Here is a 15246-nt window from a genome sequence, read left to right on the forward strand (position 1 = left end):
GTACTTTGAGGGACAGAGCAGTTGTGATTTGCCTAAGGTCACGCATTGAGCCAGAGGTACAGCTGGGAATAGAACCCAAGAGTCCTGACTCCCTGCCACTTGCTCTAATCACTAGACAATTGCTTCCTGTAAGTGACACGGTCATGTCACTGGCCTTAGAATAGTGACACCTCCCTCTTTTCAACATTTTTTCCCATGTAGCATAGACAATGTTCCCAGCTCCAAAAACCCCATCATGGGGAATACTTAGGGCCTTTGGGATAACAGCTTATAAAAGAAGGGTCAGAACAAACAGCTTATGAAGCTCAATTCTGACTTACGATTTCTGCCCTCTGCTGCAAACATGATGTGCATTATTTGATGCAAAGGCTGACTGGTTGCATAGAAAGATTTATGTATGTCATGTATATCCTTGGAGAGGTTTGGTGAAAGGTGGGAGAAAATATATGGATGTGGGAAGGAAAAGCACCTGGTTTTTCTTACAGATTTTTTCTTTTCCCCTGTAATCAGAACAACATGGATAGAAACCTTCATCAGACTCCTTCCAAGAGCCAGTTTTGAAACTCCCCTCTCAACAATCAGAATACAGAATTGAATTCCTGTATATTCCACATGTTGTGGCTGAATCCCTGTCCTCTTTCCTCCCCCTCACCCCATTCATTCATATGAATATCTAGATTGCCTGGGTTTCTAAAGGTGGCTTTGTTTGGTAATGACAATGGCCCTGTAAGGTTTTTAACCTGAAGTTTATCGGTATGTACTCTCAGCCTTAATTCTACCTTAGCAAAGTTTTTGTCTATGAATTTCCCTTTAATTTAGATCAATACACTTCTGAAACGGAACCTGAAAAACCCTTTCCTCTTTTTTCTACATGTAACCTAGAAATTAAGGAGCCATTTGTGTTTTATATACAATATCTCTCTACTGGATTTACAAAACCTGTGGAGATTAAAACAGCACAGGATACCTTTGAAGTGGGAAGTTTCAGACTGTGTTTTGAACAGTTCATTCAATCTAGAGGAAAGACTGAAAAAAAAACTATGAAACTAAGATTGAAAGGAGAACTCCTGAAACTAGCAAGAGAGCATGCTGATAGCTTGCCCTTCTGCAGTGCCATCTGAGAACCTCAGAGCCTTTTACATTGTTTATTTCAGCTTTGCAACACCTTTTGAGGGTGGTAAATATTGAGGCACAGGAAAGTTAAGTAACTTCTCCTATGCCACACAGAAAATCAGTAGAAAAGCTAAGAATAGAACTCAGAAATCCTGACTAAAAACCCCTTGCTGCAACCATTAGATCAACTTCCCTCCTTCACATAAAAGACCTAAAAGTAACGGTACATTTTTTCCTTACAAAGTATGTTACAAATATCATTTATTATTATTTATGTGTCCACCGCAAAGTCATCATTAATTAAATGCAATGGGATTAATTTAAGGAGGAAAAATTCACTTTGCACTAATGTGTACATTTCTGGCTGGGAAACCACAAAACAGTTGCACAATACCAAAATCAGTGCTAACACCAGTAAACTTAGCAGAACATAGACAATGAATGAAACACAAATGAATACTAGCAGCCCCAGCTTACTGTAAAATTATGAGCAATCTATGTGTACAGGAAAGCTCTCTTTAAGTCTAAGACTTTAGATTTAGGCTCTTCCCCAGGGCATTTAAAGAGGCAAAGAATGATCTTGTGGTTAACACTGGGGCCTGGGAATCAGTCTCCCTATATTCTCAGCCTGTCTCAGCTGCAACTGTGTGCATGACAGAGGGCAAGTCACAATCTCTCTGTGCCTGATCTGTAAAATCAGGCTAAAACTTCCTTAGCCCACAGGAGTGCTGTGAGGCTAAATTCAGTGATGTTTATAAAGTGTTTTGAGATCATCCTCCAGTGGAAGGTGATACAGAAGGGCAAAGTGCTATGATTATTATAGCTGACTGTAAAGATAAGCCCACATACTTCAGCTGCCGTGGTTCGCAGTCCAGTCCTGGTAAGAGCAGCCTGGCCGTCTGCCTGATATCATCGCTGTCCACAGTTAAACTGCGCCGATGCTCAGCGTAGGTGATAGCCACTCGCATCCACTCCATCAGCGGGGGCAGAAGCATGAAGGGCCTGTGCAGAGAGTGAAGAGACCCGTTACAGTCAATGCTGGTTTGTTATCTTGTACGGTGAGATAAAATGTACTCCACAGTTTCCTAGACATGAATGTTGGGACGCGGGCCAGAAGGCTCCCTGTTTTATCTCTTGATAAAACTCCTCCTGCAAAAGCGAAGTCTGCCTCTTTAGCCGAATGCAGCTGACTGATAGTTCAACAGGTAAAAAAAACTGGATTTGGGATGAGAGTTTTGACAGCTCAGCCCTGATTATCTGAACTTCAGTTTACCCTAGACGGAGTCATGCTGAGATATGTGACAGTGCGTGAGACTGAGTGAACAAAGAATGTTGCCTCCTGGTAACTGGGCCGCAGAAGGTTAAGGGGCCTGCTACTGCTCCTAGCTACCGATGGGCTTCTTTTAGCTCAAGTGGTTGAGGCCTGTGGTTTTGGAGCTGAAGGGTTTGTCCTAGCTCCTCATGTGTAAGTGTTTTATATAATAAATGCACTGTTGTCGCTAGAGAGACAAGGTGGGTGAGGCAACATCTTTTACTGGACCAACTTCTGTTGGTGAGAGAGATATTACCTCACCTACCTTCAGGGCCGTCCTTACCTATACGCAAATTACGCAGCTGTGTAGGGCACTAGGAAATTTGGGGCACCAAATTTCCTGGTGCCCTGCGCAGCTGCGTGCTGCTCCAGCCCCTGCTCCGGCTCTTCCCCAAGCCCCCGTCCTCCTCTGCCCAGCCCTGTCCCTTCCCCGCCTCTTCCCGCCCCTGCTCCGCCCCAGCCCACCACCACCCCCCTGAGCTCGGCAGCATGGCCGGGCCTGCACTCACCAGCAGCGGGAATTGCAGACCTGGCCCCAGCCGTGCCGCCAGTGAGTGCTGGGGCGTGGTTCCCCCTTGCCCCCCCAAGCCAGCCCCTCCCCCACGGAGGACTGGGGCCCACTCCCCCTCAGAGGCCTGCCCCTCTGCGTGGGGGTGGGGGCTGCTTAGGGCCCCAGAATAGCTAGGGACGGCCCTGCCTACCTTGTCTCTCTAATAGCCTGGGATCGACATGGCTATAATAACTCTATTGTCTCTAGCACCTGGGCTTTGTTACAATGATCTGACCATCCATTATGACATTGAAAATATCCTTGACTATTCAATTAACCAAACTTACTCAAGGCTCCCCCTTGACATTCGGTTAATCCATGTTTTGTGCTGTTAATATCAATGGCTTTTCTCACTCTACATTCCTTGCACACAGAGATCAGGTCTCCATTTTTACACATTTGGCCCTCTAGGTCTCTACAGAACTGTTAGAGCTATGTGTCAGGTATGTTTTTCCACAGACAAACAGCAAACACTCACTAGGCTTCTGTCCCATTCCAGAATGTGTGGGATTCCCTCCTCTGGTGATGGGACGCCAAGGTCAGTCACAAAGTCACCAGCAGACCTTGAATTTGAAGGGCTTGTGGGATAAAAAAGTTTCCTGATCTGAGCAGAATTTTCAAAGGCTTTAAATCTCACTCCTGAGCAGGAGGTAGGTCACCTAGTGACCAAGAGGGAATGACTTCAGACTGTAAAAAAGCTGATCTAGTAAAGGGTTTGTTCTCCACTTGCTGGCTGCTCTTCTAATTTTAGTTGCTTTGCTCTTGTCCCACTTACCTACTCGGTCCACATTAGGCCCTAGAAACCAAGTCTGAGAGGCAGAATTACCACACGTGTAGCCAGTCTGTCTCCTTTGAAGCATGGGTGTTCCTTGGTACGCAAGAGGAATATCGCTACAGCACAGAGGTCCAATGGGAATAGGGTTAAAAGGGAGCTGTCTGCATAGCTAGGAAACAATAGTGGCCTGATTTACAAAGGTTCCGAGTACCTGCAGCTCCCCTGGAAGTCAGCAGTTCAGCACCTTTGAAACTAAGACAAGCACCTAAATGTAGGAACAAACTGCCCAAACCATTGCAGTCTCTGTTGAAATGACCCTCCTGCCAGCCTTGTGCCCTCAGTAGGGTTGCTTATTTCATTGCAATAACTTTATGCCAAACTACAGTGTTCTCTTCCCCCTTGCCCTAAACCCCAACACTCCATATTACTATGCAAGTCAGGGGGAATCGCAATCTCTTCAGGTGAGTGACCAAAGATTTCAGCTCCTGTTTAGCTGTGAAAGCTTTACATGTCCATGGGACTTCTGCCCTGGGAATGGATTTCTTTTTATTCCCCCTTTTACATAATTATTTCCTTTCTTCACAGCTCATATGACCCTCCAAGGCATGCTCAGAGGAGCAGCTTTGTGTTACTTTGCTCACCGAAAATATGTCAGCACAGATCCTTGCTGCTGCTACGTGATCCAAACTCTCTGAGACAGACCAGTTCAGTGGGATGAAATGCCAACGCTTCCCCCTCCCCACAAATAAATGGCACTATCACACTACCTGGCTTTTCACCCTGGGTGCCCTTTGCCTTCAGGCAAATGTTGATCATTCCACAGTTTGGAAAATACGGAAAAAAAATATTTGCAGAAAGTTAATGGGAGATGCCTCAAGCTGAGCAACGCACTTATGTATGTACCTTGCTCTGCACGATGCATTTTCCTTGGGAGTTTTTAACATTTAAAGACATTTGGCAGCCCATAAAACGGAGTGATCCAGCTCTGGAAAAGGTTCTGACTCCCAGTGCCTGGATTGCAGGGGCTCAACACCGTCCAAGAACATACTCTGTTTTCAAAGCAGAAGAAAGCTACTGTTGCTTCATTCAGTTTCTCCCTAAAGGGGGAGGGGGGGCTTACAAAAACCGAGTAACCTAGCATGAGAGTTAGGGAAGTGCATGATAGCGATGCATAGAACGGGCACGTCTCACATGTGTATCTTGTGAAGTGTGAGATTAATATCTGACAGTGATATGTTGACAATGTTTTAACAAGAAACTCCTGCATTTCTCTCGTCCTTCAGCTTGGGATAAACTCCATGTTTCCAGGGGTGGAGACGGGAATATGTTCTTGCAGAGAGGTGAATCTACTCCTCCTCCGCCCATTTAAACAAAAATGCTTTCTCAGACCCATAATCAAGGAGGGAGGCAGTAGCAGTACTTGTCAAAGGAAGTTACATTAAGTTCACTAGCAAAAATGGTTGTAACTGTTCCTGGAAAACAGACTGTGCTCATTTGATTAGTATGGCCCACTATTCAATTAGCAAGCGAAGATCATGGAAGGAGGTATCATCCCATGGGAACATGTTTAGAAACTACTTGGTATTCAGTGCCAACTTGTCTATTACAAAGGGTAAAATAGCTCTTCAGAAGTATTTTTATCCACACAAAACCTCTCTGATGCGGGATAGGCTCACCACCTGACAGGCTCACCAGGCTGAACTGGAGCTCCCAAAATGTTGCTGACTTTGAAACTCTCCCCTCAGAAGCAGCAGCAGCAGCCCCCCCAGGGACATGCCGCCTCTGTTAAACTGTTTTTACTGATGAGATTGAAGGTTTGATTGATTAAGGTAATAGCGTTGATATAAATAGACAGACTTCTCTAAGGCATCTGACGTGGTATCCACAATTCAAGAAGGATGACGGTAAATTGGAGAAGGTTCAGAGAAGAGCCACGAGAATGATTGAAGGGTTAAGAAAACCTGCCTTATAGAAATAGACTCAAAGAGCTCTATCTATTTAACTTAAAGAGAAGGTTAAGGGGTGACTTGATTACAGTCTGTAAGTACCTACATCGGGAACAAATATTTAATAATGGCCTCTTCAATTTATCAAAGAAAGGTATAACGTAATCCAAGGGCTGGAATTTAAACCTAGACAAATTCAGACTGGAAATAAGGGGGTTTTCTTCCTGCTGGGAGGTCAGGCAGGGCTGGTCCTGGGACATAACTGGAATAGCCCATTACTGATCTGATATGTCCTGTGCTAGTGGATTTTAAACTGCCAGGGCAGTGATGGGACTGGATGATTTAATAGAACTTTTCCATTTGTAATTACTGCTACCTAATCCTAGGTAGCTGCTTTAAATACATGCAAACCTGGGGGCATCTCAAAACACATGTAAACACCATAATTCACACTGCCAAGTGCGAGCCACATTAACTCCTCCCCATGCTATTTATGGGAACGATATGCAAACTGCACATGGACAGAAATCCCAAATCTGCAGATGTATGGTTTGGGGCTTGGTACTGTACACTGTTTCCATTGGCACCAAACAGAGAAAGAGAAAGAAAAGACAAGGGAGAACAGCTGGCTTCCTAGCTATCATCTCCCAAGGAAGAAGACAAAAACATACCTATTCACAGACAGAGAGAGGGGTAGGGGGCTTACACTGAACTCCTGTATGAGATGGAGCCAAACAGTAATACCTGACACAAACGACCCCCACATTTTGACCCACACTGCATGGCTAGGGCCCATTTCATCCTGTGGTATGTGGGTCAAGGTCATTGTCAAAGAGAGAGTTGGCCCTTCAAGGGGGTTGTGGGTCAACCTCACCTTTGCCAGCTGTAGCCCCTCTCCCCCAGGAGGAGCAAATGAGTATAAGTGTCATTTAATGGGGAGCATGTGACTAAGACCCGGGCCTGCTGGGAGGACAGTCTGTGGGTCAGTCAGAGGAGAGACTCCAGTTAGAGCAGACCTGAGCATGAGTGCTCTATTCAAGAGCAGGGAATAGCCAGGAAAAGACCAGAGAAGGGGCCCAGGCTGAGTAACTCTCTAAGGTGCTTAGGCAGAAGGCCTGGGAGAGAAACACTCAGCTTGTGAGTTTTATTAACTAGGGAAGAAGGGAACATGAAGCAGCAACCAGACCAGGTAAGCCCTGCTACAGTCACCCAACAAATCAGTGGCAGATTAGAACCCCAGACTCAACTCCTAGCCCCTTGCTTTAGCCAGCAGAAAAAAACTGCTTCTTTTAATATATAGTTGTGTATGAACACACAATAATATGCACAGTGATTTAGAAAATGCAGGCTAAGACATGTTCCTGGCTCCAAAGGACTCATATTTCTTTCAGAGTCCAGATATTTTTCTCTCCAGGAGACCTAGCAAGTGTGCTGGGACAGGAAGATAGGAACTGCTATACTGGATCAGACCGGAGGTCTGTCTCAACCAGTGTCATGTCTCTGACATTGGCCAGCACCAGATGTTTCTAAGGAAGGGAAAGGAGTTGCTTAATGGACAATTGTGGAATAGACTGACCACCGGGGAAGCTTCTTCCTAAACCCCATGAGTTACTGGTTGGCTCATATATTAAAGCATGAGGAGGGTTTAATATTCAGTGGGTGTTTTTATTATGCATATCAATGTCAAAACTTTTTTTAAAATACCGCGAAGCTCTTGATGTTGAGATCAGAAGCAGTGAGTTCCACAGGTTAGCCATGAATTGTGTAAAGAATATCTTTTTATCAGAAGTTGTCAGAATGACCCCAGCAGGATTTTTTTTCTGTAATGTAGCTGTCCTTGCAGTTTCCCCCTTGAATATGCAACACAAACAAGCTAGTCCTAGAATATCTTCAACCTAAAAGTTCAGCTCTGATCTTACTTAAACCAATATTAAAACTAAACCAAAGTTGACTAGAAAACATGACAAAGTTGCTGGGTTTGTGAGGAACTGGTTATGGATAAAAAAAATCCTTGAGTGTGCAGCCCACTTGCAATTTATTATAATCACATTTTTATAAACTGCACCTTAACTCGGAACAGGAAAAGCTCCCCCTTTCCAGGCTGAAAGCAAGCACTGTTTCTGCTCTGGAATGTGCCATGCTTCTAGTTAGGAAACCAAGTCTACAACATCTGTATGCCACCAGAGAGAGGGCTCTAGCTCTCGAAACGGAGAACATTAAAAAGCAAACTGTAGCTAAAACTGTGTTCAGTTTCTGGTAAACATAAGCAGAGGCCTTAAGCATAAAGACTGCAGGTTATTGGCATGGCCTACTTCCACCCACCCTTCCACATGCACACGCAGTCCTGTGCTGACTCATGGGCCCCTTTGATCTCCCCAGTAGCACTGGGACTGGTGAACTACCATGAGTCCAGAGCTCTGTCCCCTAACAGTGGAAGCAGAGGGGGATTGTACCCAATTCATTTCTTCCTCTTGATCCCACTTACCCCCAGGCCCCACCCCCATGGCAACTTGAGGCTTTTCTGCAAATTGTAATGCTGATCCTGTACAGATGATAATTCTGGAAACAAAGGAAAGGGTGAATTCTTTTGTGTGACTTTGGATAGAAGTGTTGAACCAGATCTCCAGCCTTAACCTAAAATTAACATTCATTTACATATTTAATTCACCTTAGCGAGAGGCAAGTGCAACTCATGTGGCTGAACTGTGCATCTTGTGTGTGTTAAAGTTCCACTTGTACACACCGAGCAAAAGCTTTGCCAGCTATCTACTGCCCTGACAGTCTGTACTATCCAATGAACACTTACAGCCCAATCCTGCTGGCCTCCTTCTAAAGGACTGCAAGATGCACTCCCTAATCCTGCCTCAGATTGGGCAAGTGCGTCATCAGATTGTTATTAAAATGCAGGTTCTTCACAGGACAGATTAATGTCTCTCACCAGGTCAGGATCTCCTTAAATCATTTCTGTGCATCATGACCTGACCAACTGTCCCAACTCCTATAGTGATATCACAGTCTATAGCCATGTTTCCAGTACTGGTGAGTGCAAGGGTTAGTTTCCTCTTTCTGGGTGGAGCCTAGGCAGGCCCTACCCTCAGGGATGGTTGCACTGAGGGAAGCAATGGCTGCACCTGCTGAACAGGTGAAGCAAGGGGAACTCCTCCCTCTGTTTCCCCCCTACCCCCAGGCTTTATATGCCTGAGCAGTGTTCATGAAGAGGCATAATCTCCATGCCTTCCAGACACTGCTACTTTGGCATTTTGTTATTACAGCTCTAAAAGTCCTAGGTCTTAAGTGACTTGCCCAAGGTTACACAGGAGGTCACTGTCATAGTGGGGACTACAACTCCTGGCTCTCAGCCCTGTGCCTTAACCAAAAGGCTAGCCTGCATCCCCTCCTCTTGTAGGTTTATTCTCTTTTCAAAACCCACAATTAATGAAGGATGAGCAAGCTGACCTGAACCTTCTTCACCTGTCCCTCAAGCCAATTCAAACCAAGAATCTGTAAACACTCCCTTCATCTTCTCCCACCCACCTCCATTTCCCCCCATTTCATGCACCAACTGGAAATGAGAAGCCTTGGAAGTCTCATGAGAAAGTCCATTTTTGTGAGATTTCAAGGCTGGTTCTTCAGCCTAAAGGCTCTTGGGAAGTTTGGATTAAGGTCCAAAAAGCTTCCAATGTTTTGTTTTTGTTCAGACCAACCCAGCCCTTGGTGGTCCCATGCCAAAGAGTTCGTCTGTATAGCAGCTGGGAGCGAGCCTCATAGCCCAAGAAAACAGACTTGCTGTAGTGGAGCTCGTGTTAGCACCCTAAAAATAGCAGTGGAGATGCTACGGCTCAGGCTGCAGCTTGGGCTCTCAAGTCCACTCAACTCTCTAGGCATGCGAGCCCAAGTGTTTACCAGGGCTGGATGACTCAGTCCCACTGCAGTGTAGACATACCCTAACTGAGTTCCCTTAAGAAATACTGCCAAGTGCTACAGGTACAAAAAAATCCATAGAAAGAAAACCATGTATACATTGTTGATCCTAGCACGCATGCAAAGAGATGCCTTAGAAGAGGGATGGCGCTGCACCGGCATGCTACATGGTTGCCATATATGCAGGAGGGTGGAAGGCCTAAAATGGAGTGGTCTGTTGCTCCCGCACTAGCATAGATTCTGTGGCCAGGAAAACCAAGAGCTGATTCCTATAGTCCACTCCAGAAGCTGCAGTAGAGGACTATGTGAAGACCACACTGCCTGCAAATGGATTCTGAGACGGTCAGGGCAGCATCTATTGGGGGATGGTGTGGTTTTTCAGCATAGGGTACTGTGACCTCCCCTTCCTGATATTTGCCCAGTGTCATGATATGGTTCACTATACTTCCCAGGAGCATCAAAGGGATCAACAGAGACAACAAGCCTTTCAGTTGTGACTCAGAATTTTGCCAATTGTGTATTTTAAAAGACATGTTGCTTCTGGAGCCAAGGACCTGTTTGCCAATTCAATTCCAGAACAGATTTTCAGGGCCCAGTTGCAAAACCCTGAAGATGGGCGATTGCCCTTCTTAATGGAAACTGCTGACAGCCCCTAAATTACAACAGTGTGAACAAAGTATCAGTAAGATACAATTTTTTTTTGCGATACTGAAATATATAAAGCCATTTAATTAGTTTTAACTGTAAAACAAACAAAGACAGTCCTGATTTAGACAAATGGTTCTGGCAATAAATAGGAAATCATTTCCAGTTAGCTTACAGCACCAGCCAGAACATAATTAATATTTCAAAAGAGAATTTTCCAACACAAAACAACATTGTATGGAGCACTAGACTGTCTGAGACTAACAGGAGACTCTTTAATTTAAAGAAAGAGGAAAGGCTGATACCAGCAATGCTTATTCCTGAAATGAAACTCTTTTTTTTTTTTTTTTTTTAAGCATTTGATTGATGTTGCATTTCTGTGCAATGTGCTGTTGCTGCAAGCGTGGCCTTTGTGTAACACAATTCCCATTTGATGTTGATGCCAGCGTTTTCCTAATGAAAAGTTAATTTTTCGGTTGTTGATAATTAGCTGGAGTCAGAGAAAGAGTTCCAGAAACTGACTTGGCCTGGAGGTGTGAGCAACCATTTAATACACGCAGATGAAGTGAACAGTGTGTGTTGCTCAGTGCTGAGGTACTGCAATAGAATATGTGGACTAAATCATGTACTCACTCCACCCAGGCCTGCTACTACTTTACTCAGGCTCTGGCAGTACTGTGCTGTGGTCTCATCAAGCAAGCAGAATCCAAGCGGGCCTTTACTTGGACAGGAGACCACCAAGCTGCTGCAAGAAGTGGTGGTTGTGAATCAGTAGGGGATGCTCTTCTTTCAAAGTGATGAATCAATGCCCACATGTGAGGTTACTAGTGTTACACATGGCATCTTTTTAAATGAAAAACAACAGGAAGAGTCTGATCATTTGTGGTCATGAGATACTATGGCACTTTTTGCAAAAAGCACAAATGTTAATGTTGGTCTCCTAGCCAAATGCCAGTTTCAAATAGATTCCATATTATTCTTCAGTTCCTGTCCTCAACTGTTGTGCAGAGTTGCTGTGCACTCTTGAACAGCTAGCTATTCAGCTTCATCCAGAGGTGTTTGCATGTCAGTGGGGAGCGAAATGACCCCTATATATACACGCCCCCTTTTGTCAGGGAACTTAATTAACTAATGTTTGCCTAATGCATAGAGATAATTAATTAAATAAATGGTAGAGACTGAGATTAAGAGGTATGATTACTATTATTAGTAGTAAGAAGGGCTCTGAAATTAAAGAGGACAAAAGCTAGGTGCCATCTTGCTATACTTAGCTACTGATCATGCTGAGCCAAGCTTGAAAACGTAGTGATGGATTAATGAACCCCTTCTCTTCGCTACATTTAAGGCAGAAAGGAAATCTCACAATTTCAAACCCATTATGTTTGTTTCATTGTGCAACATACCTCCAGTATCTCTATGAAGGCCAGTCACAGATAGAAAGTTAGTGACAGTTTTGACAGACATAACTGGAGGGATTCCAGCGCTACAATTTCAAACATAGTAAATTTGTACTATGCATCCTTTAAGCCTCAGACAATCAGAAAGTGGCACCCTGAGTCATAGCCACAGATTTCAGATAATTACTTTCTGTCTCAGCCACCTTTAAGTGTATAATAATTAATTGTATGTTACACACCGTCTTTGGACAGAGTCTTTTGGCTACTATGCCATAAGAATGTCCATAAACAGGAAATGCCGGTAAATGTCAAATGCTGGTTTTATACTTGGATGTTTTACCACACATTCTCGTGGGAGCTTTTCAGCAGGTAACAGTTTGGCCTTATCATGAAGAATTTAGGCAGGAGACCTTCAAAGCTATGCTGTGCAGTTTTTGGCACCTATTGGATAATATGAACCTGCCACCATCTCAAATGAATTATTAATCATGATGCTTTTTTCTTTTGGATAAATAGCATCAAACAGTCGTACTCCTCAGGTTCATAGCATGAGGTTGCCAAGCTCCTGTTGTAATGAAATCTATGTGCTTCAGGCAATAGCCACAATTATTAGATAAATCACACACTTGGGTTCTCCTCCAGCTTCTTAAACACAACCTTTTACCATTTGAGTTTAAGGAAAACTCCTTTAGCTGCTAACAGTAGCAGGTCCCTTAACCTCTCTGTGGGCCAGCACCAAGAGGGCAACATCCCTCACTCATTCACACAAAGCCAGTATATTACTAAAAACCATCAACCTGCTGGAGAAACTGTAGATAGCTCCCTCTCCTCACTCCTACTCAACAACACACATGTATTTCTAGGGCACTGAAGACTACAAGCCAATCTCACTAGCTGGCACTAATGATATGGGGACTCTTTATGAACTGAATCTTGCAAATAAATAAGTGACATATAGGCCCTGATCTTCGAACATGAACATGCAATTGTGTGCACAGTTACCATGACTTCTAGTGCAAATGAAGTATTTGCGCACTCAGATGCATAAGGAATAATTGCATGTGCTCCTCCTGCATACCAACTAGTGACACTGCCATGGTTTTGTACTTCTGGTACTCTGTGTTATAGGTATGCAGATATCATGAAGAGCAAATTGAGTGTGCATAGCACTTGTAGTACAAGCTGCTCATAGGAGTGTAAAACGACTTCCCAGTCACCTCTCTATATCCATAAGCTATCTGTACCCCCGATTTTTTTAAATGTATATTTAATTTGTAGAGCCCTGCATGGATACACAAATGTGTATCTGCATTCGATTCGCAAAAATTATCTGTGCATATCCGCGGATTTGCAGGGCTCTACACCAGGGGCCAGACTGAGGCTCTGAGGCACCCCCGAACCTGGTCGGGAGAGACGCGCTGGCAGCTGAGGGGCGAGCTGCAGTGGACCCGCCACCTGCCCTGGGCAAGGGGCCCGAGCAGCCCCCGGCCCCTGTCCCCCTCCCAGGGCAGGTGGAGGGACCCAGGCTCCAGCTGCCAGCGCGGCTTTCCCCAACCCGGCTCCGGTGGGCGGCTCAGAGCTGCAGCCCATCCACAGTAAGAGCTGGGTGGGCTGCTGTGGGGAGCCAGGGAGGACCCTCCACTTGCCCTGGGCATGGGGCCCGAGCAGACCCCAGCCCCCGTCCCTGCCACCACGCCCTCTGCCCAGGGCAGGTGGAGGATCCACACCATGGTTCCTCACAGCTGCCCGCCGGCTCTTACTGTCAGAGCCCTGCGCGGATACAAAATTTGTATCCACATCCGCAATGGTATCTGCAGAAATGGTCCATGGATAGAAAGTGGATACCTGCGGATTTGCAGGGCTCTATTAATTTGCTTTATTTGTATAGGCCAAGTGAACCACCATTCTCATGCTTCCCGTGGGGAATTTCTTATACACAACTAAAATGGACGAATGATCCTTACGTCGTCCTCCGCTATCTTCACCTCCAGAAGGTCCTAACTGATCAATGCTCTTCATTCTCAAGTGTTCTAAGAGCACAGCAAAATGGCAGCTCCAGCAACGTAAGAGGCCTTCCAACCTCTGGCTAATAGATGGACTGAGGTCTGGCCCATGGTGAGATGAAGATGTTGGTTTCCCTTGTTGCCAAATGATATTTTTTCCCATTATGTCCTGTTCAATCTCAATTGTCAGAAAGCACATTTAAAACCAATGAGGCAACAGTGAGAGATCGAACAGCATGAAGTGAAACATGTACCAATCCTGCTGCTAAACATAATGCAGGTGATTTATTTTTCTTAATTTTTTAAATTTAACAATTCTGTTTTACCATTCAAAAACTCTGTACTTCTCTGCACCATCTGTTTGAATAAGCTGCTCTAGTCATCATCCAGGTGTTTGTGTTCCAGACACAAAGAAAGAGTAAGCAATCCAATGTGTGTGGGAGATGGGGACGAGGAATCCCTCTTTCCAGTGTTGGTTCTGACACTCAGAAAAGTGAGAAAACTAAATCAGCATAAAATAAATTCACCCTCCTCCTAACCCCATACATCCCATCCAGCTGTGGTAGCCCGACTTGGTGGTGACCATTAATGACTGTGGCAGGAAGTGCTGCAATGTTGTAGCTAAACACAGTTGTAAAATAGTGTTATGAGATAGGACTTCTGCCAGTGAGTCCTCAAGTAGCCTGAGAGTGTAAACAAGGCGTTGATATAGTGGTACAGCAGCAATAGCTGAAGCAGGCCCAACTCCAACTAATTTCTCTGATCACTTCGTATTGCTAACCCACATCACCTCTGAGCTGAGTTACAGCAAGCTGTAAATTACGCCCTTGTGACTCACATAGGCGTGTCAATAGATTTGACACAATGTGTGTGCAAAATAAAAAGAACTTCAATAGGGATTTAGCTGAGAAATCTGGGTGAGCCACATAAACTAGGATTTTCTCGACAAATTGCTGAGGAGGGCGTTTTATAAGGCGAATGAAAGCTGCTATACAAAATAAGAGCCTGATCCGGTAACCCTTATGAATGGTCCTTTCTGAGTCCACTACTGAGTCGCATGAACATGGGTGGCAGGATCAGTCCCTAGAATTACTTGATTACACTGAATTTCTAAATGTGTTGGGTGCCTCTCCATCCAGGACCAGGACCAACCACAACAGCTACACTCGTCAGGTACTCTGAAGCTATCAATTATAAAAGATTTGTAAGAACCAGGGATCAAGCTTTCTCACTAGAATGCCCACAGCTCTGAAAGTCCTTTCAAGAAGAGTTGAGCCTGACCACAAATGTAACTGCCTTCCTATCTTAATGTAAATCCCACCTGCTGTTTTACTTGGCCTGTCCATGATAATGAACAAAATGTGGGGAACAAAAGACAAAAGAAGAAAATGTACTCAGACCACATCCGAGAGACAGAGAGAGAGAGAGAGAATAAGAATAGAGTATTCTTCATGTTGCTCCTTTTCTCCTTTGTGAGATACCATAGTGATGGACTCAGTAGAAGAATACAATAGAAAGTTATATTGTATTTGTCATATGATCAAATCTTACTAACTGGTCTGTACACTCAGTTGCACAGGAATG

General features: G+C 44.6%; 1 protein-coding gene across 1 annotated transcript in view; it reads right to left on the bottom strand.

Annotated features, from left to right (window-relative positions):
* Positions 1-15246, bottom strand: part of ABTB2 (ankyrin repeat and BTB domain containing 2) — a 194821-nt gene that overhangs the window by 24835 nt on the left and 154740 nt on the right. The window contains exon 4 of the mRNA XM_024213861.3: positions 1963-2115. Within this exon, the coding sequence (XP_024069629.1) occupies positions 1963-2115 (153 nt within the window). The remainder of the gene's footprint in view (positions 1-1962; positions 2116-15246) is intronic.

This window comes from Terrapene carolina, unplaced genomic scaffold, assembly GCF_002925995.2.
Source record: "Terrapene carolina triunguis isolate 2854851 unplaced genomic scaffold, T_m_triunguis-2.0 Scaffold96, whole genome shotgun sequence".
Taxonomy (NCBI): Eukaryota; Metazoa; Chordata; order Testudines; family Emydidae; genus Terrapene; species Terrapene triunguis.